Here is a 26,709-nt window from a genome sequence, read left to right as displayed (position 1 = left end):
AACACCATTTTCAGCAAAACATCATTTGGCAACAGATTGAAGATAATTATCTCTCTGTAGTTGTTGTTGCCACCAATACTCGTCCGCTGTTTGCAAGATGAATTGGATTGACTAATTGTCTCGTGAATCTTTGGGCTTTGCTGACACAAACACTGACATCAACCGTTCATTACTTCATCCTCTGTCCAGTGACTATTACAGAAATACAGAAGTAGCAGCTTAACTTTATGTGTGTGCATCAGAGTGTGTGTGTGTGCGTCTGTGTGTGTGTGTGTGTGTTATCTTAAAACAGTTCTTGTTTCACACAGTACGTCTCTGGGAGTATGAGGAAGTAAGCTTGCAGTGGATGTCTTTTAGGTCGCTGGCTGCCGACTGTCCTGCTTTGTGATGGCTGCAGTCTGAGGAGCTCAATCTGTGGATTTTTACAACACACACACACACACACAAACAGAGCCACACACACACACTCTCTGGACAGTGGACACCTGAAGCGGGACCGGGGGAGGAGAGACCAGCTGCAACGATGGTACAGTACCACACCCTCATTTATTATCTCTCACACACTTGAGACAGCTGTAGCGTGTATACACTCCTAAAACTAAAGTTTATATATCTTATGCTGACGTTTTCTCATTCACATAGGTTTTAAGTGATTTCACACTGTCTTGAACAGAATTTGCTGTTTTTCTGGCATAAATGTGACTTCTGAGGCAGCTTTCTATTTGTAAAAGCTATAAAAGCTCATTTTATCGTTGTAGTTTCCACTTAACAAGTCATAAGAGGGTATTCATGCTTTAATGTCAGTTTTGACATTATAAGAGATGTGACAGCAAGTCTCTTCAGAGAAACTCAGCTCGTTTACCACAGAACAGTGAGTTTCCTCTTTTCCAGGACAAGCCCTTTCATTGAGATGAGATCAGTGCAGCACAATATTTCAATTGCATCCGATTTGTGATCAAATTTGGTGTGTAAATGTTGATTTGGACTCAAGAAATTCAGAAAATATAGACTTACATTGTATGCAGAACAAGGAATTGACAGAAAAAAGGTGATGTTAATGTTAAAATTACTAAGCAGAAAAAATACATTATGTTAATCAGACTGTGAAGGGATTGAGCTGTACAGTAATCTCAGCATGCAAGATTGCCATCACAGAGTGCTGCACTTGGAGGGGCAACCAGAGCAAGCTACGATACAGGACGTTGCAGGAAGAAACCTATCATGTACAAAGTTTACAGGTTTCATAAGAGGCACTATGAGTTGTGAGAGAGGGAAGTTGACTGCCTTCAGTTTCTGTAATACTTCCTCTATAGTCAGAACAGTCCTCATGCAGTGCTACAGTGCACAGCCGTAATATTATAGTCACAACAAGTCTTTAAATCACTTAAATCTCACTAAACTGATAGATTTAAGGTCAAAGATCTCCAAAGTGTGCAGAGAAATGTAACTCTGACAGTGTATAATTTTCTTTTTAAAATGCAGTGTTTCTACTCCAATTTTAAAACATATTTATGCTTTTTGGATATTGACTTAGCTATCATCCTTTCAAATGAAGACTTAAAAGTGTGATGGGGGTCAAAAGAGGCTGTGCTCTAATTGCAAATAATAAGCCATTTAAATATAATTGACACGCACACAGTGAAGCATGCAGGGACAGAAATAACTGAAGTGTGACAGGTGTTAAAGGGTCTGCACGCTATGGTTTTTATTTTTTTTAACACTCCAGATAGTTCCGATTTGAGGCGTTGAGATCTTAGTGTGTTGAGACTTCTGCTAAACCACAGTCACTGTGACTGGCATTTTTATTTGTGGTTCTCATGAAAAATTTGCAATTTTAACTCAACAGAAATGTGTTCTCTCTAGTAACAATTCTTTGTCTAAAGACTAGAAGTGTTTCTCAATGAAAACTGGTCACACTGTGGATTTTGATATATAACATTTTGTTCGTTTTTGTTGAGTTCTTTCAAAGTATTTTTTGATACTTGGAGCATCACAAACACAATGATCCAGGCATAGTTGATTTTTTCCAGAAATGTCAAAGTCTACTGTCAATTTTACCAAAAAAAAGTGCATATAATTTATAATAATAACAGTCTTTATTTGTGAAATGATTGGGACAATACAAAGAAGAGCTTTGAACAATAAAGAGACGGGGCAGAGAATACCCACTTATTGTGGACATTGAAGTTTATAGAAAATTGGTTTTTAATAGAGATTTAAAGGATGTCACTGAAGTAGAAGATGAATTTCATCAGCAAGGATGTTCCAGAGTTTGGGAGCCATGACAGCTTTAAGTCCAGACCGGAGCAAAGCTTTGTTTCAGGATCTGAGTTGCACAAAAACTCACAAATTGATTAAAAACAAATTTGATTCCTACAAATGATTTCAAACTCTTGTGTAGATGCCTGTCATCCTTGAACCACTGCCTGATCGCAAGGGCGCCAAAAGTAGGGGATCCAAGGGGCCATTGGCCCCCCCACTTTACCTTCCTCCCCCATTCTTTTTATGTCACAAATCACTGTATCCCTGAAAATGCCCCTATATTGCAAAACTTAAGGTAAAAAGACATTTCAGTCATTCCCGTCCACTCTAAGACATTAGATAAAATAAAGCAGACAAACATAAAACAGGAAGAATATTTATATTTTAATCCAATCAAAGAAGACATTTTCACACAAATCAAACGCATACAGTATACATTGCAACCAATAATGCTGTGTGTTACATTGTTTAAGTCTGTTTGAGCTGTCAACTTGTTCCTGTGAAAGTTCATGCGAATTCATATCATATTGAAATTGACTGGTCCAAAGTATTTCCTCTTTGTGTAAAGGCAATCGAGGTGCTCCCAAAGTTTTTGTAGGCTATAGTAGGATATGAATGACATTTTTACAACAGCAAGGCATGTTGATAATTTGCAAAGGTGAAGAAGTAGGAAAGTAATTTAGTAATTTTTTTTTTCTGATTTATCATTAAATATGGATTTGGAGCATGGCTGCTTACAACTCAAGGATAACATTAACATTCATATTGCCTGCTTGCTGTTACTCAGCCATAGAGGTGTTAGTTTCCTATAAACTCTAGTCTATCTACCATCACACACACACACACACACACACACACACACACACACACACACAAACACACACAGACTTTTTGGCACCCACACTTCTGAAACGAATCCGGTGCCCTTGCCTGCTCCCTCAAGTGCAAAGATGCAAAAATCACCACTAAACTAGATTAAGCTGATTTGCAAGGATATACAATATGTGTCCCTTTATGTTCCTGCCATGAGATGAGAAATGGTTTGTTTTTGAGAGTTTGTCACATTTTTGCATTAAAGACGAGCTGACACACTTAAGAAGGAAGCAGCAGAACATCCTGAAATCACTGTTACACTTGAACGTGTCTTATCTTTGTTACAGATCACATAGCTTCAAAAAGCGATTTCTACTCTAGTTTTACTTCTGTTCAGTACTATCTGAATGTGAGCGCATGAGTGTCTGACTGCTCAAATCTCTAAATCTAAACTTTGTGTTGTTTTTGATTAAGTCTGTGACATACATTTGCTAAAACTTACAGACAGTGTGAAAACTTAGATAGTATTTATCACAGTTATTGTATTTTCACTGCTTGCAGTTTCAGGAGTTTTTATTAGTGTGAGACTTCCGTCCGAATTTCCCCTTGAGAGTTTTTAAACATAGGACTAAAATTCACACCAAATTATGTATCTGCTTATGTGTTACATCTGCTTATTCCAACTCCTAAATAAAACTACTGTAGTTTAACTACAGTATATCATATTTAACAGTCCAACTGAAATTAAATTGCCTTTTTTTGTCTACTTCAGCATACATATTCACTCTGTAACTCACTTATCCTGTGTTCTCCTTTGAGAAAAAGCCAATAGGGAGAAATTTATTAGGGCTGCAACTAACAATTATATTCATTATCAATTAATCTGCCGATTATTTTTTGACTAATCGTTTCGACTATGAAATGTTAAAGAAAAATAGTGAAAAAACGGTATTTACGATTTCTCAGAGGCCACAGTGATGTCCTCAAATTGCTTGTTTTGTGTGACTAACAGTCCAAAATTTTAAGATATTCAATAAACTGTTATATATGAAAAAGAAAAACAGTAAATCTTCACATTTGAGAAGCTGGAACCATTAAAATGTTGACTGAAACAATGAATTTTTGATTATCAAAATAGTTGCAGATCATTTTCTGTCAATCGACTATTTGTTGCAGCTCTGAAATTCATATTTTAAATAATTTGATTTGATGATTGTGCCCCCTACCTTTACATTATTTCAATTAAATACCGTTCAAATCTTTAATTAAGCAATAATGTTGCGTTCTATCATAGGCAGAGTAGACGGTCACACTGAGCCTGATAGCATCCTGCTACACAAGAGCCACAGACTCTGAACAACAATCCCACATTAGCTCTCCTGCTAAAGTCTCCTTCTTCTTATCTAACTTACAAACATGAACACACGTCTTGTCCTGCACCTTAGCTTGTTGATTGAGCCACCAAACAAACATTTGGCGGGGAAAAGTGCACTGCTAAGGTCAGTTAGCAGGCTAGAGCGCTAATTAGCTGTTCAGCTGCAGAATATTAAACAGCATGTTAATGTACCTGAAAATGTCACTTCGGACCCTTTAGATGCTGGTTCTTCAAATCCCTGTTAGCAACATACAGTCTGTCCATGACTTTTAGCCTCAGCAGTTTGCCTCCATTAGCAAGGTGTAGCAAAGGTGTTTGAGTGTATCAAGTGACTGCCTTAACTGGCGACTTTCAGCCGAATGCATCCATGGTTGCACTAGTGTTGAAAACACAAATGCTGCCAACGAGTCGAACTCGTGAGTTTGTGGTTATGACATGGGAAGTCGTGCCCACAATATGCTTGGTGTTGAAGTGGTTAAGTCGTGAGAACACCGCTGCTAGGCAACATGGATGCCAAAAGACTCCTCGTTCTCTTGTCATTCTTCACTTCTTTCCAAGACATGTTGACTTACTTTGTATTTCATATTTCACACCAGGCAGAGAAACAAGTAATGAGACAACAGGGCTGACGAATTTTTATACATATATAACTTAACCATTACTCATAATGACAGAGGAAAAAGATGAAGCCGTTGGGAATATCAACATTTTCCTCAGACATATACAATTACAAAGAAAAACTATAATTACAATATATTAACTTACCATCCACTGAAAAATGAACCTTCCTTGGCCTCTGCCATTTCTGAAAACGTCAATAACACGTAACAACTCGTGAACTCAGAGCTTTCAGATAATTTCCGCTTCTGAAGTCACCTATTTGATGGCAGCAAAACAGAACATATAAAAGCCTTAAATTCTCTCAAATTAAATGTTCAATACAGTATACATTCATCTGGTCCTTTTTGTCTTACATTATGTAAATTAACAACATGCATTCACATTTCTTCACTTATTTTTATGAAATTAATCATTTTAAATGTTAGCTTGTTTGGGGGGAACGCTGAATCTGTTTGCAGTATCCCATACAAAACAGTTACAAAGCATGTTGACATTATTTCTGATGGCAAACTGGGAAGATTAAATGTGATTTTGATCCCAAGATACTATACCTTTTATTGTGTTTATTTATATCAAAATATCACAATTCCCCAAAACTTACTCTGACATGTTGGGCATCTTTGGAAACCAAACCAGACACGTCTTGATCTTGTCCAGGAAAGTACAAGAAAGCATTTTGATCAAAATGATCAAGCTTCCACCTGTAAAGCAGTAAGTGCTGCTCCAGACCACAGCTCTACCACTGTACCAATACCAAGATCTGTTCAACTTAACACATCAAACAAACCAGCCCCTTCTAAGGAAAACCAAGACACGGGACACAAGTTCATCTCAAGGTTTTCACTTTTACAGCGTCTTGATCTGGAAAACTATATGGACTGCGTCGTCAGGGAAACACCCTTTTAATCACAGAAATAAATTCACAGCATAAAAAGCATCAAGTCAAAACAGTTGTTTTTGTTTTATCACCATGTTATGATCAGGTATGTACATGATTAGGCAGTTTAAAGAACTTGGTGTTGCTTCTCTAAAATGTCTAAAATTTGAACATGAGCTCACCTCATCTGTGACCTGTTTCCTGACAACCAGGCCCAGCTTCCTGTAACGACCATAACCACATTGTGTTACATTCTTAAAACATGTCTACACTGATGCCTAGTCTGTTTCTCTTTCGTACCATTTGTTTATTTGTTTCTTCTCTGTTTGTTTGTTTGTTTGTTTGTTTGTTTGTGTCTATCTTTCTTTCTTTCTTGGTTCAGTTCAAAGAGCATAAACTTGAATTTACAAAGGTGCTTTCCAGCGATTTATATTGTATGTCCATTAAGTTTGTTTACATGTTTGTTTCATTCTATTTGCTTGTTCGATTGTTTCTTTCTTTCTTAGTTTATTGTTTGTTTGTTTGTTTCCATCTGTCACAGTTCAGATCAAAGAACATAAACTTGAATTTACAGTAAAGGGGCATCTCAGCGATTTAGTATTGCACAACATTAAGTTTCTTCCTTTGCTTGTTTGTTTGTTTGTTTGTTTCTTTCTTTCTTTCTCAGTTCAAACACTGTGAACTTGAACATAAAGATGAATTTCCTATAGCATTTCCATTAACATGAATCATAAAAACTGAACCCGCAGAGCCTGAGATATACTGACTTTTATTCTCAAGTATCCTCAAAACACTGGATCCTACGTTTCCCATAATGCAACTCAGTAGCATTTTTTGCTATACCTTCCCTGCCTGGTAAATCATAAGCATGTAGTCTTTCAAATTATATGTTTGTAAAATATTCTTTCTGCAACAAAAACACTTGTGATCTTCAAGCCCAATTTCTTTTCAGACTTTGGAAAATGTTGCTACAGAGCCACAGAAGACATTTCACAACAGTTTTACTCCTCATGACTAGTAAACGGAACTAGTAAAATCAGTGTAGTGGCTCATATAATAATTTAAGACTTAGTCATATTTCCATTTCATCTTTTTTTTTACTATAAAGAGTTTAAGACTTCAGTGAATAATGAATTCAGAGAAAAGTGGTATCTCAACGATCTTGTTCATCTTCAGCTCTCTTTCTCTGTCTTTGTGCTGTGTGATTCAGGCTAAGTACCATTGGCAGAGTCAAAATGTGAAGCAAAGCGGCGTGGACGACATGGTCCTGCTGTCCAAGATCTCTGAGGACGCCATTGTGGAAAACCTCAAGAAAAGATACATGGACGACTACATCTTTGTATCCCTCAGGCTCTCATTTAGAGTTTTCTGTTGTTATTCCAGCTAGTTATGTAATTTTACTGATTGTCATAGATTGTTTTGTATTTTAACTGTTTCACTGTTCGGAGGATGATGGACAAAATAAACAAACATATTTAGGTTCTTGTTGCAGCTGTTTAAAGACAGTAAATGACTATGAACAGGAAGTTCAGTAACATGACCTGACATGACCAATCAGCTGATGTCAGCCTCATGTTTAACTTCATTTTTTAACTCACAAAGGCATCAGAGATTTAAAGTAAAAAATCCTAATTTGATTAAATGTGGGGCATTAGTGTCCATCCAAATCAAACTCATTCCCTTCATAGACCAAGTCCTTTTCTGTCCTATGACCTACTGTATGTGTTTAAAGTTACATACTGTCATACTCATACATCCGTCCCCATCCCTCAAACATACCACAAATATGCCAAAACGCAATGAAACAATCGTCATATTATATCATACTATCTTAAACATATATGGTCATGAATGCAAGAAATTCACTCTTCCTCTTCTGCATTCTACGTGTGACTCAACGGCTCACTTCCATCTTCCGAGAGCACAGCTGAACTTCAAACCAATAGCGTGCAACAACAAAAAAACCCTCAAATATGCAAGCAGGGCTGACGTCACCTTAAGGCTACACTGACATGAGTATAAGGGATGTATGCATTGTCTTGAGGTTATTGACTTGACAATGACTTTATTCACACTTATGAACTATTTTAGTGCATAAAACAACATCTGGGTTGCCAGATGGTACATTTAAGTGAAGGATCTCTTTGGTTAGTGTTGCTCCTTTGGTAACATAGCATACTTTGCCTTTTAAGGTGGTTCTTTTATCAGACTAATCAGGAAATTTATGGACTTCTTCAAAAGATAAGACTGGTGATATTCTTTATTTTGGTTGTAAATTTTACTCAAATAAGAGTAAATAGTGCATTTTTGGGGAACTATTTTCAGCTGTGGATTAATACACATTTGGTGCACTATTGAGTATTTATGGCAGGATTGTGTATGTGGGATTTACTTAGAATAAATTGCAGTTTAAATTACATTTATTATGAGTGAACAATTATGTTATTGAAACATGTCACCCAGTGCAACAATGTGGCCACTCATGCACATCATTTTGACCAGAAACACCAAAAAAATGTCTCCAAATGGTTTGATTTTTCTTGTGCTAAAAATAGTCAAAAAATTAAGTCCCTGCAAAGCCAAAGTTAGTGACAGAAACGGTGTATGTGCAGTGGAGTGCAGTGGGCCTCCACCCATGTTTTGAGGAGGTGCAGGATGAGACATTTTTGGGCGTCTGAGATCACACACACCTCCCACTATGATGTTGCTCTGCTAGCTGCTACAACCCACAAGCTTACAGTTAGGACCAGGTTTTTAGCTAGTCAATCAAAAATACATTTGAATGGATAAATTTATGCAGACGCCCCATGAGTTCAAGACGAGTCATCAAAAACTTTAACATTTTACAAGAAGACTTACAAGACTTTAAAAAACTCACACTATATATTTATTGAATACAAAATGCACTTTATAGGATTCAAACCTTCACATTTTAAGCCAGAAATACTCCATTCTGACCTTGGTGACCTCAGTTATGGCTGACTTACACACCCTTTCTAGGTGCGTTTTGTCTAAGAAGCATTGCTTCATTTCACGAAATCCCAACTGTGCAAAAAGCCAGATCCATCCTCAAAGACCCTTCACACATCCTCAACTCCTCCTTTGAATGGCCTCCCTCTGGAAGACGGGTTCGGAGCATTAGATGCTCAACAGTCAGGAGAAGAAACACATTTTGTTCCTGAGGCAGTTTGCCTCTTTAATCTCACAGCATCTAACTTCCTGACCCCCTCCCCTGTTCCACCCACCATAGACTTACATAGCAAACTTTGCACTCTCTTAACACAGTTACCACTCTTTGTAGATGTTTTTAATGTCAGTTATGCCTCAGTTTTATGCCTCCCATTGCCCCTTGGGGACAAATAAGGTTCATTGAATTGAATTGAATAGATTCTTTACTTTTTTGTGTAATTTCGTTATGTAAAGAAAGTGAGTAATCTGCTTCCTTTGCTATGTTCTGATACCAATGAGTATGTTTTGTTTGTTAGTTTTTTTTTGTAATGAGAGGTTTATTAAAACAGAGAAATTGCAGGAACAGTCATGCTTAGATTTGCCTTTTGAAAAGCAGCAGCAAAAACATCTTGCTTCTTGTTCTTATGACACTCCTTAACCACGCTGTACAGACGTACATCGGCCCGGTGTTGATATCAGTTAACCCGTTCAAACAGATGCCCTACTTCACTGACAGAGAAATTGAACTTTACCAAGGAGCTGTGAGTAAACTTCAACATTTTATCACCCGTAAATATGTTCGGTGTGGTATATTCCCTTCACCCAAACTGACAACAGATCTCTTTCTCTCTGTAGGCCCAATATGAGAACCCGCCCCACATCTACGCCTTGACTGATAACATGTACAGAAACATGATGATTGATGGAGAGAATCAGTGTGTCATCATTAGGTGATTACCCACAGTCTCACCACATTTTCCTCACAGTCTCTCACATTTTGACGTCTTATAACGGACTATTTGTGAGTTCTTTAGTTTGGGTGAATAATTTTTCTAACATTATGTTGTTTTCTGCTGTTGTGGTAGCGGCGAAAGTGGTGCTGGAAAGACGGTGGCTGCCAAGTACATCATGGGTTACATCTCCAAAGTATCTGGAGGAGGATCAAAAGTTCAGGTACAGACAGTATGCAACCCTGCAGCCAAAATGACTCAAGACACCTTTAAACTTCCTGCAGTGTGGTCTGCAGGTATTTCTGCTGTCTCTCACTCTCATTGTGTGTGTGTGTGTGTGTGTGTGTGTGTGTGTGTTGCAGCATGTGAAAGACATTATCCTGCAGTCAAATCCTCTGCTGGAAGCCTTTGGTAACGCCAAGACCGTCCGCAACAACAACTCTAGTCGTTTTGTGAGTAAGACTTTCAATTCAGCGCTGCATTTTTGTTTCCTTCTCTCTGCCGCCTTCAGAAATTAGTCTATGGAGTTTATTTATTCACTGGAGTTTTAATTTGTTAGGAGACTTGAATGTTTTCCCCCTAACTTTATTGTCAATAAGGAGGATTTGACAAAAACACATTAGTACATTAGTAGCTGTTCTGGAGCTTTCAATTGAATCACAAGTCATAAAATTGTAGATGTTAAAACTTCTGTTGTTCTTTTTGTTTTATTACTAATTATTTTAGATTATTTCTAATTATTTAAGAAGATAAAACCTGACAACACAGAGCAACCAAGATGACAGCAACCATCTCAACAACACTGTAGAAGTTCACCAATAAATTAACACAAAAACCACCAGTATATAAATAAATGATGAGCCTCTCACAGCTGTGTAACTAGAAAGAAAACAGAATCAACTCATGCAAGAGGAAGTCGAAAGATTATGCCAATAATATAACGATCGCCTCATAGTACATGTTGCAAACCTTTTTTGGCTATACCCATTCATGTTGAACCACAAGTACAGATCAGCCGAGAACCCACCACCACATGAGACACTGCACACATTTCCCACACGTCAATGTTCAGTTTTCTTCTTCTATATAACTCATAGTCAAGTCAAGTCAATTTTATTTGTATAGCCTAATATGACAAATCACAAATTTGCTTCAGGTGGCTTTATAATCTGTACAGCAATACAACATCCTGTCCTTAGACCCTCGATCTGAATAAGGAAAAACTCCCTAAAAAAAAAGCCTTTAACGGGGAAAAAAAATGGAAGAAACTTCAGGAAGAGCAACAAAGGAGGGATTCATCTCCCAGGACGGATGTGCAATAGATGTGTGTACAGAATAGAACAAGTTAACAAATTAAAGAAATACAGCCTGGAACAGAATAACAAAATCATAACAGAAACTGTTCTCTTTACAGCTATGAAAGTTTGCAAATGCTGCATTTTCTGTTCTTAATATAACTCCTTCTGTATTTTCATGACTAACTTGACTTTTCCATGTGCAAAGTATGATTCTCGCAGCAAAAATAAAACCCATTAGAGCTAAATTAACACATTCTCTGGCACTTTAAGGTCCGAGTTGGCTTAGAATTTGAGATTAAAAGTTAATTCTTATTGTTGGAAACTGCAGCTGACTAAACATTTTCAATTCTGGGCAAACTCCATTTGCAGACGAAGGTTGTGTGATACGATCAAAAGCTCTAGAACAGCTATAAATGGACCTTGTGGCGAGACTGTTTAGTTAGCTGCTGTTTCCAAGGTCAAGAATGAACTTTCAATCTCTATAAGAGGATGCATCACAGATTAAAAAGTCTAGAGCCGATTTCTCATAATTCTCTCTATGGAAACTCAGGCAGTAACTAACAATTATTTACATTATCATTAAATAATTAGATAATTGATCGACCATTTGATCTATGGAATGTCAGAAATTAGTGATAAATGTCCATCACCATATCCCAAAGGCTGAGGTGACGTTTTTCAAATACATCTTTTGTCCGACCAACAGTCCAAGCCCTCGATATTTAGTTTTTTATCACATAAGACAGAGAAATGGAGAAAATCCTCACAATTGATAAGCTAAAACTAGGGAGTGTTTGGCATTTTTGCATGCAAAATGACTTAACCAATGAATTGATTATTGAAATAGTTGCTGTATAATCTTCTGCCTATCTACAATAATCGATTAATTGACTAATCGTTTCAGCTCCAATAGGAAAATAACAATATTTAATGGTCATCACAAATAGATTTCAGTACTTTTAGGTTTTCTGGCAATATGTACCGACTGTAGAAAATGGTATATTGTACAAGATAATTGGATAAATATTAGAATATAAGTATAGTATAAATATTAATTGTGGCATTACAATGCACCACAGACGCTTGAGAACGTGTTGGTTTAAGCTAAGAGTTTAGTTATTTCTCATCAGGGGGGTCCTGATGCTGTGATTCACACCTATAAACCGCATGAAAGCGCATTTGTGCAGCTTTTGCCTTTAGTGAGTGCATGACGTCAAATTGTAAAGTTTCCTGTCATCACTTCTTGCAGGGACCCTATTTGCGGGTTGATGCAACAAGATGCATGCTGATTTTTTTTTTTTTTTTGTAGGTCATACAGATATTGCAAAAATGGAAGTCACAGTTGTTTAAGCATTACTGAGCTGATATCTAACACAAGTTTACTGTTACACTCATTATTCAACTGTACTATTCTTCAATGATGCAGAAATGTGTCACTTTTATGTGCATGATGGGGGAAATTTCCCCTGCTTTCCTCGTCCTTTGCATATGTTCAGTGACCAGATCTGACAGATTTATCTAGCTGACAGCTTGTTTATCACCTTTGAGTGTTAACTTTGATTTTTGCATCTATTAGGGGAAATACTTTGAGATTCAGTTCAGTAGAGGAGGAGAGCCAGACGGCGGAAAAATCTCAAACTTCCTGCTGGAGAAGTCAAGGGTGGTGAGCCAGAATGAGAACGAGAGGAACTTCCACATTTACTATCAGGTCAGAGGCTGACGAGCGACATGTTGCATGTCATAGATCGGTCACATGAACTGAGAGATCGTGCTAAATGTCACATTGATGTGAAAAATAATCTTCTTAAAGGTTTTACAAGATGTGAAATTGAACTATTCCTCATTTTTCTTGTGTCTACATTGAGAGACACTGTTTTGATGTTCAACTTTAACTTCTCCTTTACTTGCACTGTTGTCTTCCAGCTGATAGAGGGCGCCAGCGCTCAGCAGAAGGAGGGCCTGGGTCTTATGACCCCAGACTACTACTACTACCTCAACCAGTCTGGGACCTACAAGGTGGATGGAACCAATGACAGCAAAGACTTTCAAGAGACTATGGTACATAATCTGGGGATAATCTAGAGTGATTATGTTACTTTTTCTGTATTTTTTTTGACATTTGCCGCTTTCTTATGAATTAATGGATAGTTTTTCCTCCTCTGGTCTCTAACATTTTTTTAAATCAAGTTCCTGTTATGATTTCCCACAGCCCAAGTCCATATCTTGTTTTTTATCTTTTGTTTTTGTCCAACCAACAGTCCAAAACCCAAACACATTCAGTTTACTATCACAGAAGACAAAGAAAACCATAAAACAATCACATTTTAGAGGCTGAAACCAGAAAATGTTTCACATTTTTGCTTTTCAGTGATCAAAAATAGTTTCAGATTCATTTTCTGTTGATAAATTAATCAAATAATCAACTAATTGTTGAAGCTCTTGTTCAGTTTCAGCGGCCACAAGCCAAAAAACCTGGGAACCTCTAGTGTACAAAATTCCTCAGCTGGAATATTTCCCTGGTTTGCTGTGCTGTGTGCTAATATAATTAAACATAAAATTACTTAGGAATATGCTCCATGTAAGCACATGTTTACTGAAATGATCTTTTTGACACAGGGGCCCAAGGTCAAGTAGGAGCCACATTAAGTCCCTTATCATGTCGATATTGTGCTGTAGTAGTGCACACTCCTTTACAAAGGTACCATTGGCCATATTACTACAAACTAATTGCCACACAGTGATCCATGTGGCTTTTGGGGGCCCCTGCTGGTGGTCAGGGGTCCCAGGAAATTTTGCCTGGTTGGTTACTCAAGTACTATACAATTTTGAAGTACTTGTACTTTACTTGAGTATTTCCGTTTTATGCTACTTTATATTTCGCTGTTTTCAACTAGGTGTACCTAATAATCTAGCATCTGAATGTATATTGTAGATGCTTTATACTCTCCCTGGTGTTCTCATATAAGAAACAAATGACTCAGCCAGTGACCTCGTCATCTACTGTCACTTAATATCAGCCAACCAACCAACTTTAAAATGTAAAAATGGGTTTTGTCGCACAAATATTTCCCATGAATCTCACTCATGGTCATTGGTAATACCCCAGACTGTTGCCCTCACTGCCCGCTGTTGTCTTGTGGTCTCCAGGAAGCGATGCACGTGATTGGGATCCCAGGCGACATCCAGTCTCAGGTGCTACAGATCATTGCAGGCATCCTCCACCTGGGAAACATCAGTTTCGTAGAAGCAGGGAACTATGGGCAGGTGGAGAGCACAGACTGTGAGTGAGACAAACACACCTGCAGCCTGACACACCTTCACATACCACACACACAGGTTCACTCGTGCATGTGCTGTGCACACACAATCCCACTTGGAATATAAAATTGTCCAATTTTCGCCCCTCGGGGATATGAGCAAATTAGAGCTCACCATGGCAAAAGTGGTCCCATAGCAGAGACTCTGCTAATTGATTGAATCTGTGCACATCGGTGCTCTTGTTTATCGTCTCCTGTGGTTGTTGCCTAGCGATTCCTTTCTCAATGGATAATTGGTGTTTACATCCAAGGTGGTAATTTTACCATCCAACAGTCACTGTCTACAATTTCAGAAACCTTTAGTCACATCCTCATTTATGGTGCAGTTACAGTTACATTTTCAGGCAGCGTGCTCACTTTCAGTCTGGCAGCCAAACATATCTGAATCTTCATTCTAAGCCTCATTTTTACACCGTTAATATGTTGGTTGTTGATTTGAAACTTAACTTGGCCTTTGTTTGCTCCAGTGCTCGCCTTCCCTGCTTATCTGCTGGGCATCGACCCCAACCGTCTGCAGGACAAGCTGACAAGCCGGAAGATGGATTCAAAGTGGGGAGGAAAGTCTGAGTCCATTAACGTGACATTGAACCAGGAACAGGCCACCTACACACGAGACGCACTGGCCAAAGCCCTCTATGCGCGTCTCTTTGACTACCTGGTGGAGGTAGCCAAGCTTTATGACATAGTAGACACGAATGCAGATTAAATCAAATTCCTGTTTTTTCTACCTTCACTAATGGAGATCATTCATATTTTATAACTTCTCTCTGCTTTCTCTCTATCTGTCTTCTCCAGGCCATAAATAAAGCCATCCAAAAACCACATGAAGAATTCAGCATCGGCGTCCTTGACATTTACGGTTTTGAGATATTCAAGGTAAGTCTTCTGTCAACTTGCAGTTACATAATATTTATAGACAGCCAGTAAAATAACAGATGTTAGTATTATAGGGTTTGTTTTACTGTGTGGTGATTATCATTGACTGGATTATTTTCTCCCCGGCAGAAAAATGGCTTTGAGCAGTTCTGTATCAACTTCGTCAACGAGAAACTGCAACAGATCTTTATTGAACTGACCCTGAAGGCTGAGCAGGTAGTTACAGCGCATTTATTGCTTTTGTGAAGTCAACATTTGTGATTTATCCTTCTTGTCTCTGAATATCTGCACTATTAAAGTAAATGGGGATCCATTTGCTAGAAGCAAAGAGCCAGCTTCTGATCTATTCTGCAATTATTTAAAACCCACCGTCATAATATTTGTTTCCATCAGGTTTACCTTGAGATATTTTCTTTCTGTCTTCTAATTTTCTCTCAGGAAGAGTATGTTCAGGAGGGCATCAAGTGGACTCCAATTGAGTACTTCAACAACAAGATTGTGTGTGACCTTATTGAAAATAAATTGGTAAGCTCATAATTGCATCACCTTAATCAATACACCAAAAATGAACATATGTTTTTTATGAATCAATTAAAAGTGGTCTTGCTTGACCTTTTTTTTCATGTTATTCTTAATTATCTTAATAATCTTTGTCAGTGTCTTTCAGTTTTTGTCCACCTTAGTGATTATTTCCATTACTAATTAATCCACATATTATTTTCCAGATTTATTGTTTGATCTAGAAAATGTCATAAAATGGTGAAAAATCACAATCACAAATTTCTTACACCTTCAAAGTGCTTGTTTTGTCTGACAAGCACCCAAATATATTCAGTCACATCACACAAGACAAAGAAAAGCAGGATAATCCTCTGAATGTTTACAGTAAAATGGACTGAAAACTGTTTCATCTGTCAATCATTTTCTCAATTAATCAATTAGTTATTTGGTCTATAAAATGTCGATCAGTGTTTCCCAAAGCTCAAGGTGACGTCCTCAAATGTCTTCTTTTGTCCCAACCAACAGTCAACAACTTAAAGATAATCAGTTGAAAAGCTGGAATCAGAGAATTTGGACTTTTTTGTTCTTAAAGAATGACTCCAAATAATTAATTGATTATTAAAATAGTTTGCAATTAATTTAATAATTGGCAACTAATCGATTAATTGACTAATCGTTGCAGCTCTACTGTATTACAGTAAAATTCAAGCCATGCTCTCCTTGCAGAATCCTCCTGGTGTAATGAGCGTGCTGGATGATGTGTGTGCCACCATGCATGCCAAAGGAGAAGGTGCAGATGGCACTTTGCTGCAGAAATTGCAGGCCGCTGTGGGAACACATGAACATTTCAACAGCTGGAACTCCGGCTTCGTCATACATCACTACGCTGGCAAGGTAGAAACCCGGACTTGAGATAATTAGTCACAGTGACTCTCCTGTAGCAGAAATACTACCCGCTGTCTCTGTCATGAATGTTTATTTTAGTTATTTTAAACAGTATGGTTGCGGCTTATGATGCTTGTTGGCAGACATGTTGCGTGATTGAGGTTTCAGCCACAAGAGAAAATAGGTGACTAGGCATGCTTGTTGGCATGAACATGTTAAATAACACAAAGTAAATAACCTAATAATGTTTTTCTCTCTGCTCAATAATTATGTCTGGCTGGTTGGTAAATCTTACACAGCAGTTATAACCTCTCCTGTCGTCTCAGGTGTCGTACGATATCAACGGCTTCTGTGAGAGGAACCGGGATGTGCTTTTCCCCGACCTCATTGAGCTCATGCAAAGCAGTGAATAGTGAGTCTCCTTTATTTATCTTACTTTTTCAAATATGTTTGGTATAGATATGCGGTGAAAATTATCTCTCCTGTATTTGCCTCTACAGTGACTTCATCCGTAGCTTGTTCCCTGAAAACCTCAACACAGATAAGAAAGGCAGGCCGACCACAGCCAGCTCCAAGATCAAGGTGAGAATAGTGTTTTTTTTATCTGTTTGAAAAGAGGAAGTTTTTAGCTTCAAATAATACTTCAATTTACACTGGTTTCTCCAACAGAGGCAAGCTAATGATCTGGTGAACACGCTGATGAAATGCACTCCTCACTATATCCGCTGTATCAAACCAAATGAGACAAAAAGACCTAAAGACTGGGAGGAGAGCAGGTCAGAACCAGCACCTTGACACAGATTCACATCAAACACATGGTCAACAACACATCTTAATGAAAGGTGGTGTTCCATCTGTTTTCAGGGTTAAGCATCAGGTTGAATACCTGGGACTGCGGGAAAACATACGTGTAAGAAGAGCTGGATTTGCGTACCGCAGATTGTTCAATAAGTTTCTGCTAAGGTGAATTATTAATGCACAGTTTTGTAAATGTACAGTATTATGCAAACGTTTTAAGGCACTAAAAGTAAAGTGAGAACTCTCAAAAATAATTCCAATTCCTGTCTATTGCATTATAAATAAGTATCTAAACATCTAAAGTGCCTAAAACTTTTGCACAGTACTGTACATGCATGCACTTCTTCTTATTTCTCTGTGTTTGTCCTGATAAAATAAGCTCTGCTCACACTTGTTTGTATCCAGGTATGCCATTCTGACAGCTGAGACATGGCCGTGCTGGAGGGGTCCAGAGCAACAGGGGGTCCTTCACCTCCTCCGTTCTGTCAACATGGATAACGACCAGTACCAGATGGGACGCACCAAGGTCTTCGTCAAAAACCCCGAATCGGTAAAGAGCTATATTTCAGTTTGGCTGTTATTTTACGTCTGTATTTATCTTTATCTATTGTAATATTACAGTTTAAAGCTGTTTAAATGACGTGCTGATTCATCTCTGTGTGCAGGGACTCCTAACATTTAACAATCAAACATCCCATTTAACAGACAGAAAACTGATGAAATACTGTAAGAAAATAAATTATAATAATTATTCTGAGACCGTAGTTTTGTATTGTATTGAAAGGGGTGTAAATCATCTGAAGCACTATTGTTATTAATGGAGTGTGACAAGTTGATAAAAAGGAATTTATGCAACAAGATGAAGTCAAGAATTTGCAGTAATGCAAGCCAAAAGACTAAAACTTAAAAATTTGATATTTTGTCCAAAGCTCAAGTTGAGAATATACCAGCAAGCCAAAAGTTTTTGAAATTTTGAAATAAGATGTTTTTGGCTTCAGAACATCCTGGAGGAGCTGTAACAGATACGTCCCTTGTGTACCCCAAATACGATAAAATTGCTAATTAAGACAAGGCAAGTGACATTTACACAAATTAAGACAAACAGCCTTGCATAGTCAGTACTAGATTGACTTTAAATATAAACGAAAGGGTTTCTTACTAACCTAGAAATATAGTTTTTGGATTGTAGAGGGAGATAAATCATAAATGTAAATTCCTCCCTCATGCTGTGTGCTCCCCAGCTGTTTCTACTCGAGGAGATGAGGGAGAGGAAGTTCGACACTTTTGCCAGGATCATCCAGAAGTCCTGGAGAAGATACATCGCCAGGAGGAAGTACGAACAGATGAGAGAGGAGGGTGAGTTACAAAGACCTCTATACTGTTCCTACCTGAGTGCATGTTTTCAGATCACGATTCTAAACATTTGTCCATCCTTGCAACACAGCTTCTGACATCCTGTACAACTCCAAAGAGCGGAGGAAGAACAGCATCAACAGGAACTTTGTTGGAGACTACCTCGGTCTGGAGCAGAGACCTGAGCTCAGACAGTTTCTGTCCAAGAGGGAGCGTGTTGATTTTGCTGATTCTGTCAATAAGTTTGACCGCAGGTTCAAGGTGAAGCTTTGTGCTATTGTAATGAATGAAGGGGGAAAAAAGGGTCTTGCTAAATTCTGTTAAATCTGGCCAATATTAAATGTGTTAGAGATGTGACAAGTCTTTCCTCTAAAACATGTGACACGTAAGATGTCTCTTTGCACCAGACCTCTTCCCCGAAGCCACAAACAATCTTGTTCTCCTTTTCTGTCAGAGTTCTCACTTCTTTTTTTTTGTCACAACCCAGTCCATCAAGAGAGATTTGATCCTGACCCCCAAGGGCATCTATCTGATTGGTCGAGAGAAGGTGAAGAAGGGACCTGAGAAAGGACAGATAAAAGAGGTGCTGAAACGAAAACTGGAGTTTGGAAGCATCAGTGGTGTCTCTCTCAGGTAGGAAAATTAAACATTGATCTTACGTGCACAAGAGTTACATTACCACAGTTGCTAATGGTAACATATGTGGTTGCTGCTGTGGTGAAAAGTACAAGAACTAGCATGCTGCTTTGTCGGTCGATAACCGAGTTATGAGAAGCTACTGTTGAGAGTAATTATAGCCTGATGAACATAATGTACTCAACTGGAAATTCACAGAATTGGTCTTCTTCTTTTACTGCTTTACAAGTAAACAACTTGACATTCTCAGAGCCAGTTTCACATACGTGGTAAGATTTTTCTTAAAGCTAATAACATCATGCATGATTTAAATTGGAGACATGTTTCCGACACTATCATTCAGAGGTATCTCGACACGTAATGAACCCTAAACCTGAGACGAGTGCATCTAGAATCATAACAGTTCTTGTAATTGTAGATAAATATGTTTAAATGGGTACCACATATCTAAATGAATAGGGATCCATGCGTACTTAGTGACTAATACTGCTACTAATACAACAATATAATAACAGTAATAATAATAAGTTTATTTATATAGCACTTATCAAAACCAGAGATTACAAAGTGCTTTACAAGGACAAAATGAAAAAGAAACAGAAGAATACATAAATACACACATGTGGATACATTTATCCAAATTGAATTAGGGAAAGAGGTAAAAATACATTTTCAAAAGCAATATTTTTTAATAGAAAAAGCTATTTAAAAGAGGTTATTTAAAAGCCTTTTGATAGAAATGTGTTTTCAGAAGCGATTTAAAAGAAGTACTGACTTTGCAAGTCTGAGTTCGTCAGGCAGGTTGTTCCCTAACAGCACAAGCTTTGTCATGTTTAGTCTTACACCTTGACATGGGAATGCCAACATGTCTGTCTGAGAACAGGATGTGCAGGTCGGTAAAGGACGAGTAATTCAGACATATAGTCTGGAGTTAGAGGTGCTTTAAAAGTCATGAGTAAACTCTTAAAATGATTCTGCAATAAACTGTTACCCAGTATAGAAACATCAAGAGGCGAGTAATATGATCTTTTCTTGGTTTTTGTTAGTAGTCTGGCTGCCTATGAATTGTTTTCTGTTTTATAATATGATATAATTTCTGATTTATGATAAAAGTCAGATTAGGCAACACTTCAAGTGTTGCTCCAGCTGCTGTCAACACTTCAGACACTTCAGCTGATACTTTATTTCAATTGTTATACTTGAACACAAGCTCATTTCAGAACTAGCTCCTTTCAGCAGTAGTGGAAGGTAACTCAGTACATTTACTCAAGTACTGTACTTAAGTACAGTTTTGAGTACTTTACTTAGTGCTGCTTTATACTTGTAATAGCACTGCACAACATAAAGATACTCCATTACATTTAAAAGCCCTGAATTTTAAAAAAAATTACATAAAAAACCAGTGTGGAGGATTTAGTGGCATCTAGTGGTGAGGTTGCAGATTGCAACCAACTGAATACACCTCCCCTCACCATCCCCCTGCCAGCGTTTAGGAGAATCTACTGTGGCTTCGAAACTCATGAAAACGTAAAAAGCCCTCTCTAGAGCCAGTTTTAGGTTTGTCCATTCTGGGCTACTGTGGAAACATGGCGGTGCAACATGGCAGGCTCCATGGAAGAGGACCCGCTCCCTATGTAGATATAAAGGTGTCACGAATTGCAGAGCAGGTAGATGTAAATGCAGAGACAAGAAGCAGGGCTGAAGATTTTATTTATCTTTTATTTCTGGGATTAACAGAACAAATCAGAGCTAACTGGGCAGAACAGACAACTTGACAAAGACTGAACTGAAAACTGAACTTAAATACAAACTGAACTAATCAGACAACAAGGAACAGGTTGCACAACACAAGGAGCTGATAGGCTGGGAAGACACTGGGAGCGGGGAAGGGCTGACGAGACTGATATAGGGCAAGTGTGAAGGTGACAGCAGACCGGGGAAGAACACTGAGACAAGGGCAAGGCTAGCAAGGATGAAGGGAGTACATGAACACAGGAGGAAAAATACAGGGCAAAACAGAAAACCAAATACCCAGAAACACAATGAGTCCAACCAATAAAGGCAACCTAAGTGAAATAAAGCCAGAAGTCTTAAAGTCCCTCAAAAAGTCCAACTCAAAACAAGCCCTCACATTCACAATCCAATCTTCACAAAACAGAAAAGTCAGTGGGCATTCATTCTAAGGTAACAAAAACACGACGCTTCTTATTTTCAGGTGATTTAACACTATTTAAAACATACTTATGAATATTATGTTCAATTTCTGCCAAGTCTGTTCCGCTAGATGCCACTAAATTCTACAGACTGGACCTTTAAGTAAACATAAAAAAGTATCAGTTGCAAAATTTACTTCAAATATTGACAGTATAAGTACTCATTATGCAAATTGTCCCCACTCAGTGTTATATTTGTTATATACTGTAGACAGATATACAGTGCTGTAAAAAAAAAAAGTATTTACCATTCTTGGAATTTGTGATGTTTTGTTGTTGTTGAATCAAAAAGGATTTAATGTGTATTTTTTTTTTGACACTGATCAACAGAAAAAGACCCTTTAATGTCAAAGTGAAATCAGATCTTTACAAAGTGATCTTAAATATATAAAATATAAGCTACACCATCTATTTTATATGTAAAATACTGATCTGAAAAGTAACTAGTAACAATAGCTGTAAAATAAATGTAGTGTAGTAAAAATATTTTCTTCTGAGACATAGTGGAGTGGAAGTATAAAGTAACATGAAACGTAAATACTCAAGTAAAGTTAAAGTACCTCAAAACTAAAGTACTTATGTAACAAAAGTACTTGATTAAATGTACTTTCCACCACTGGTTTCAGTTAGAGAAACTCAACATGTTAAGTGACAGTGACAAGTGTTTTAATGTTTCAGCAGTGGTTTAAATTTTCTTCTTCAAGTTTTATCACTCTTTATCTCACCTTATTAGCTCTTAATGTTGTGTTTTTGTCTTCAGTACGAGACAGGATGATTTCTTCATCCTGCACGAGGCCCAGTACGACAGTCTGCTGGAGTCCAACTTTAAGACAGAGTTCCTCAGTCTGCTCTCTAAACGCTACGAGGACGTGACCAAGAGAAAACTGACAATATCCTTCACTGACAGGTAGAGGACCACACACACACACATACAGATTTTATTTGCATAGAGAGTCTCACACACACAAACCACTAACATACAATCTCACCACCCAGACTAGAGTTCAGAGTGAAGAAGGAGGGCTGGGGTGGAGGAGGCTCCAGGGTGGTGGTGTTCCAGAGGGGGCAAGGGGACCTGGCCCAGCTCAAACCTGGAGGAAAGACCCTCACCATCACAGTAGGGGACGGTCTACCGAAGTCCTCCAGTAAGTTAAAAGAGATAATGAAACAGTGCAGCCTTGAAATAAGGACAGGCAAGGCAAAATGTATAGAAAATGTCATGCATATGAAGAAATATTAAAAGAAAAGATTACAAAGATGAAAAATGTTACATTACATAGATTCCTGTGTATCTAAATGTTGTAACTGAACATTTATTTCATCAGAGCCAACCAGGAAGAGTGCTCCACAGTCTCGTGGTGGCGGGAGAAATCACATGGCCAACAGAGGTAAAGTATTTTATCTATATATCTTACTTGACTGGATTGATAAAACCATTCCAAACTTCACTTTCTAATTTCAAAACCACATTTGTAAGCAATGAGATGTACTTTTAGCTTTAAGATTTTCATTCAGCGGCAGTTCAACTGAAGTCCGAAGGTTGTTTAGGGGGTTAATCTTACTGTTGTTCCACCTTGTCTCTCCTCAGCGCACCAGAATGGAGCAGCCCCATATTCCAGAGGCCATCACAATCAACAACAATCAGATATCACATATTCCACCCCGAACAAACAAGGCCGGCCACCCAGTGCAGCCCTGCCTAAACTGGGTTCCCAGAAGGCTCCCAGAGTCCCAGCCCACAACCAGTATAACCAGGGAGACCAGGACTTCCTTAATGTGCCTGATCAGGGCATGTCAGGGTAAGGCAAATGAAATATATAAAAAAAAAAAAGAAAAGAAGGGATGAGCACAGCTTGTGTGGGTGGAGCTGATTAGTCACTAAAAATCATTGCATACAAGCAATTAGCTGTAACGATACAACAAGGAGTGGCGTAACGCTCACTGAACCCAAACAAATGAATGAAAGCCAACGTAAGGTAAATAAACCTGTTTAGTTCCAGGACAATAAAGCATTAAAAGATCCTTAGTATCACTTTCTTATCAGCCCCCTTTATAAAAGGTTTATAAGTTTCAATTAATGGTTTTATTAATGGCTCATGATCATTTACTAAAACTTTATAGATAAGTTATCAATTATTAATAAGAGTGCCTGAATTGTCCAGTTTTGACATTTACCTTCTAGAGGAGGGCTGCAGAGAATCTGGACCAAAATCCATTTACTAACAATTTATTAACAGCCACAGACTAGATGGATTAAAAACAAACCCATTTTTACTCATTAACATTTATAACAAAAGAGTTGATGAAATATTAAAAAGTCAGAAATCAAATTATTACCAACATGTATAACTGTATTATTATCAAATAGAGAGTGTATTTTCACAACCAGGCAACCTAAAATGTGTTCCTTTATATCTGATCTATAAAGTATTACTAAGTGGTTTGGTCACAATTAATAAAGTTATAACATAAAGCGTGCCTTATTAGACAGTTTTTCAATTAAAAAAAAGATATAAAAACACATTTTCCAGCTCTGTGTGTCTCTGTGGCCACTCAGTCTCAAAGAAACTTTAGTAAGAGTTCCCGTCTTCTTCAGCTCTTTTGATCTCTTTGTCATTTTGTCTCTCGTTGTCACAGGAAGCAGAGGAAAAGGAGCATCAGTAAGCGGCCTCCCCCTGCTCCTAAACCTCAGCCTCGCCCCCAGGGCCCCCAATGCAAGGCGATATATCAGTACATCGGCCAGGACACGGACGAGATCAGCTTCGAGGTCAATGATGTGATAGACCTCATCAAAGAAGGTGCGTGTGAGCTATAAGGAAGCAGGATGGAGAGTGAATAGTGATAAAAAATAAATGATCAGGGCCTTTCCTGACATTTCAGCCAGGAGAGATTAAGAAATTATGTAAGAAGATGGAGAGGAGGACGATGACAACAAACACAAATTGGCAAATCAATTGCTGAATTAATATTTTGCATATGTTGGTTACTTTTACTTTCTAATTTAAACTTCAACATCAGCCATTTTACATCAAACGTCACCATACAAAGAACATTAGTGTTCATGAAAAAAGTATAGACTTAAAAATGTACAAAAACAATAAGAACTTAAATAAAACATCCTCCTACGAGTGTTAAGGAGTCACTTGTTAATCTACGATCGTTTCTAAGAGTATCTGTAGTTACTTTTGCTTTTGCTTTTGCGTTTTGGAAACATCTGTTAAGCTTAAGAAGGTTTGTAAAATGGATTCTACGATCATCTTAGCCTTTAATACAGCCCTACAATTTTTCAAGTCATTGAAACAGGTTTTTCTTGCTGTAATTATTCCTCCTGTTCATACTGACCATTAGAAGATCCCTTCATAATGCACTTACAATGTAAGTGATGGGGGCAAAAATCCACAAGCCTCATTCTGTGCAAAAATGTTTTTAAAACTTTGTCTGAATCTAATATGAAGCTTCATTAAGTAGATATCTTTCAACATTACAGTCCTTTTAGAGCCTCTTTGTGTTACTATACTTCCACTGCAGCTCAACAGTGAAACACAAAGAGGGAATTTGATGCTAAAAAGACTGTAAATGTGGCAGACATCCACTTGATATGACTAACTCAGACTATCAGATAGACTTTTAAATGCATTTTTTCACAAAATGACTGTGTGGACACACTGTGGATTTTAGCCTCCATCATTTACAATGAAAGCGCTTTTGAAGGGGATCTTTTAATAGCCAGTATGAACAGGCGTATTGATTACAGTGAGGAAAAACCTCTTTCTCTGTTCATGTGGGCACCTGACTTTTGTTTTAAGACAGACTTGAAAAATTGTGAACCTGTCCTTAAAGATGCTTTTAGGAAATGAGGCCCAGGACTGGCTCTGGCAGATATACAATAGCTTCTGTGCTGTAAAGTGCTGCTACTGGTTAATGATAATTTTCTCTGCTGCTTCCCTCTCTAGATCAATCAGGCTGGTGGACGGGCAGGATTCGAGGAAGGGAAGGTCTCTTCCCTGGTAACTATGTGGAGAAGATTTGACCAGGACTTGATCGATCCTGGTGGACATATCTTCATCTATTAAGAGATACATGTAATTTGCTGAACCAGCATATACTGTTCGCTAAACAAACTGCCTGTGAATTGTTCATGGTTGTATGGTAGATCTTCACCCATAATGGAAACATTTTCAGGATGGACTCTGCTGACATTTGAGCCTCATATAACTTGTTTGGCAGCGTGCTGTTGTACAAGTAGAGCACAGGAGACATCGCTCTTATGGTCATGATGGTTAAAACACAGATCCACTGCAAAGAGCTGCTCAGGTTTCATCTCCGTCCTTGTCTCGGACTGAATAACCTAGCAACAAGATCTTTTACAACAGCCATCTTTGAGCCATCACACGACTGAATATAGCCTCCAGCTAAAGTTACAGTTCTGATAAAAAAGTGACCTTGAAATACTTCATTGCTTCCTTGTGTCTATAGTGTTTACTGTGGACGTTTTCTCCAGAGTAAAATCCAATACTGCTCAGTATTCATGATTAAGGCAACAGCAAAAAATCAAGTAATGGTATACATTTGAAGATTTACTGAATAAGTGAACTTAAAGTGAACTTAAATGTTATGTTTGCACTTGCTTGCGACTAATCAAATAGTTTTTTTCACTTTAAAAAAACATTTAGATTTTCTTTACTGATATCAATGGCATTTCTTTGTATGTTATCACCTCATTAAAATCAAATTAAATATATTTTCATATTTTTTTACCTCAAGGATGTTTTCACTGTCCTGCAAATTGGTAGGAGCATCTATGTTACTGAAGACTTTTTGAATATGTAAACACAAAGGAGTGACTGCATAATTTGAAAGTGTTTATTTCTGTGCCTTTTTTTTGCAAATCTTTGAATTTGTGGTCTTGTCAGAAAATGTGACAGTCAACATATGTTTTTATATATGAAGAAAATAGTAAAAAATAAAGTTGAAACTTACATTGA

General features: G+C 37.8%; 1 protein-coding gene across 1 annotated transcript; it reads left to right on the top strand.

Annotated features, from left to right (window-relative positions):
* The first annotated feature begins 15 nt into the window (after nt 1-15).
* Nucleotides 16-26,709, top strand: myo1f (myosin IF). The gene is made up of 28 exons (XM_067596477.1): nt 16-526; nt 7,159-7,287; nt 9,569-9,658; nt 9,753-9,847; nt 9,983-10,070; nt 10,210-10,299; nt 12,722-12,853; nt 13,069-13,203; nt 14,293-14,425; nt 14,930-15,126; nt 15,258-15,338; nt 15,468-15,554; nt 15,777-15,863; nt 16,566-16,733; nt 17,051-17,136; nt 17,225-17,306; nt 17,394-17,500; nt 17,589-17,687; nt 17,928-18,072; nt 18,764-18,878; nt 18,967-19,136; nt 19,363-19,508; nt 22,485-22,631; nt 22,721-22,869; nt 23,050-23,112; nt 23,313-23,523; nt 24,362-24,522; nt 25,678-26,709. Exons 1-28 carry the CDS (start codon nt 524-526, stop codon nt 25,752-25,754), a joined length of 3,273 nt encoding a protein of 1,090 aa, XP_067452578.1. The 5' UTR covers nt 16-523; the 3' UTR covers nt 25,755-26,709.

This window comes from Thunnus thynnus, chromosome 8 (genome assembly GCF_963924715.1).
Source record: "Thunnus thynnus chromosome 8, fThuThy2.1, whole genome shotgun sequence".
NCBI lineage: Eukaryota > Metazoa > Chordata > Actinopteri > Scombriformes > Scombridae > Thunnus > Thunnus thynnus.
The sequence above is the reverse complement of the archived record's forward strand: the minus strand, read 5'-3'. Positions and strand labels throughout refer to the sequence as shown.

Excerpts from the sequence above, each read along its gene's own strand:
- myo1f (XM_067596477.1), top strand. Across the intron at positions 7,288-9,568 it reads ACATGGACGACTACATCTTT|ACGTACATCGGCCCGGTGTT; the intron begins GTATCCCTCAGG and ends CACGCTGTACAG. Across the intron at positions 16,734-17,050 it reads TACATCACTACGCTGGCAAG|GTGTCGTACGATATCAACGG; the intron begins GTAGAAACCCGG and ends CTGTCGTCTCAG.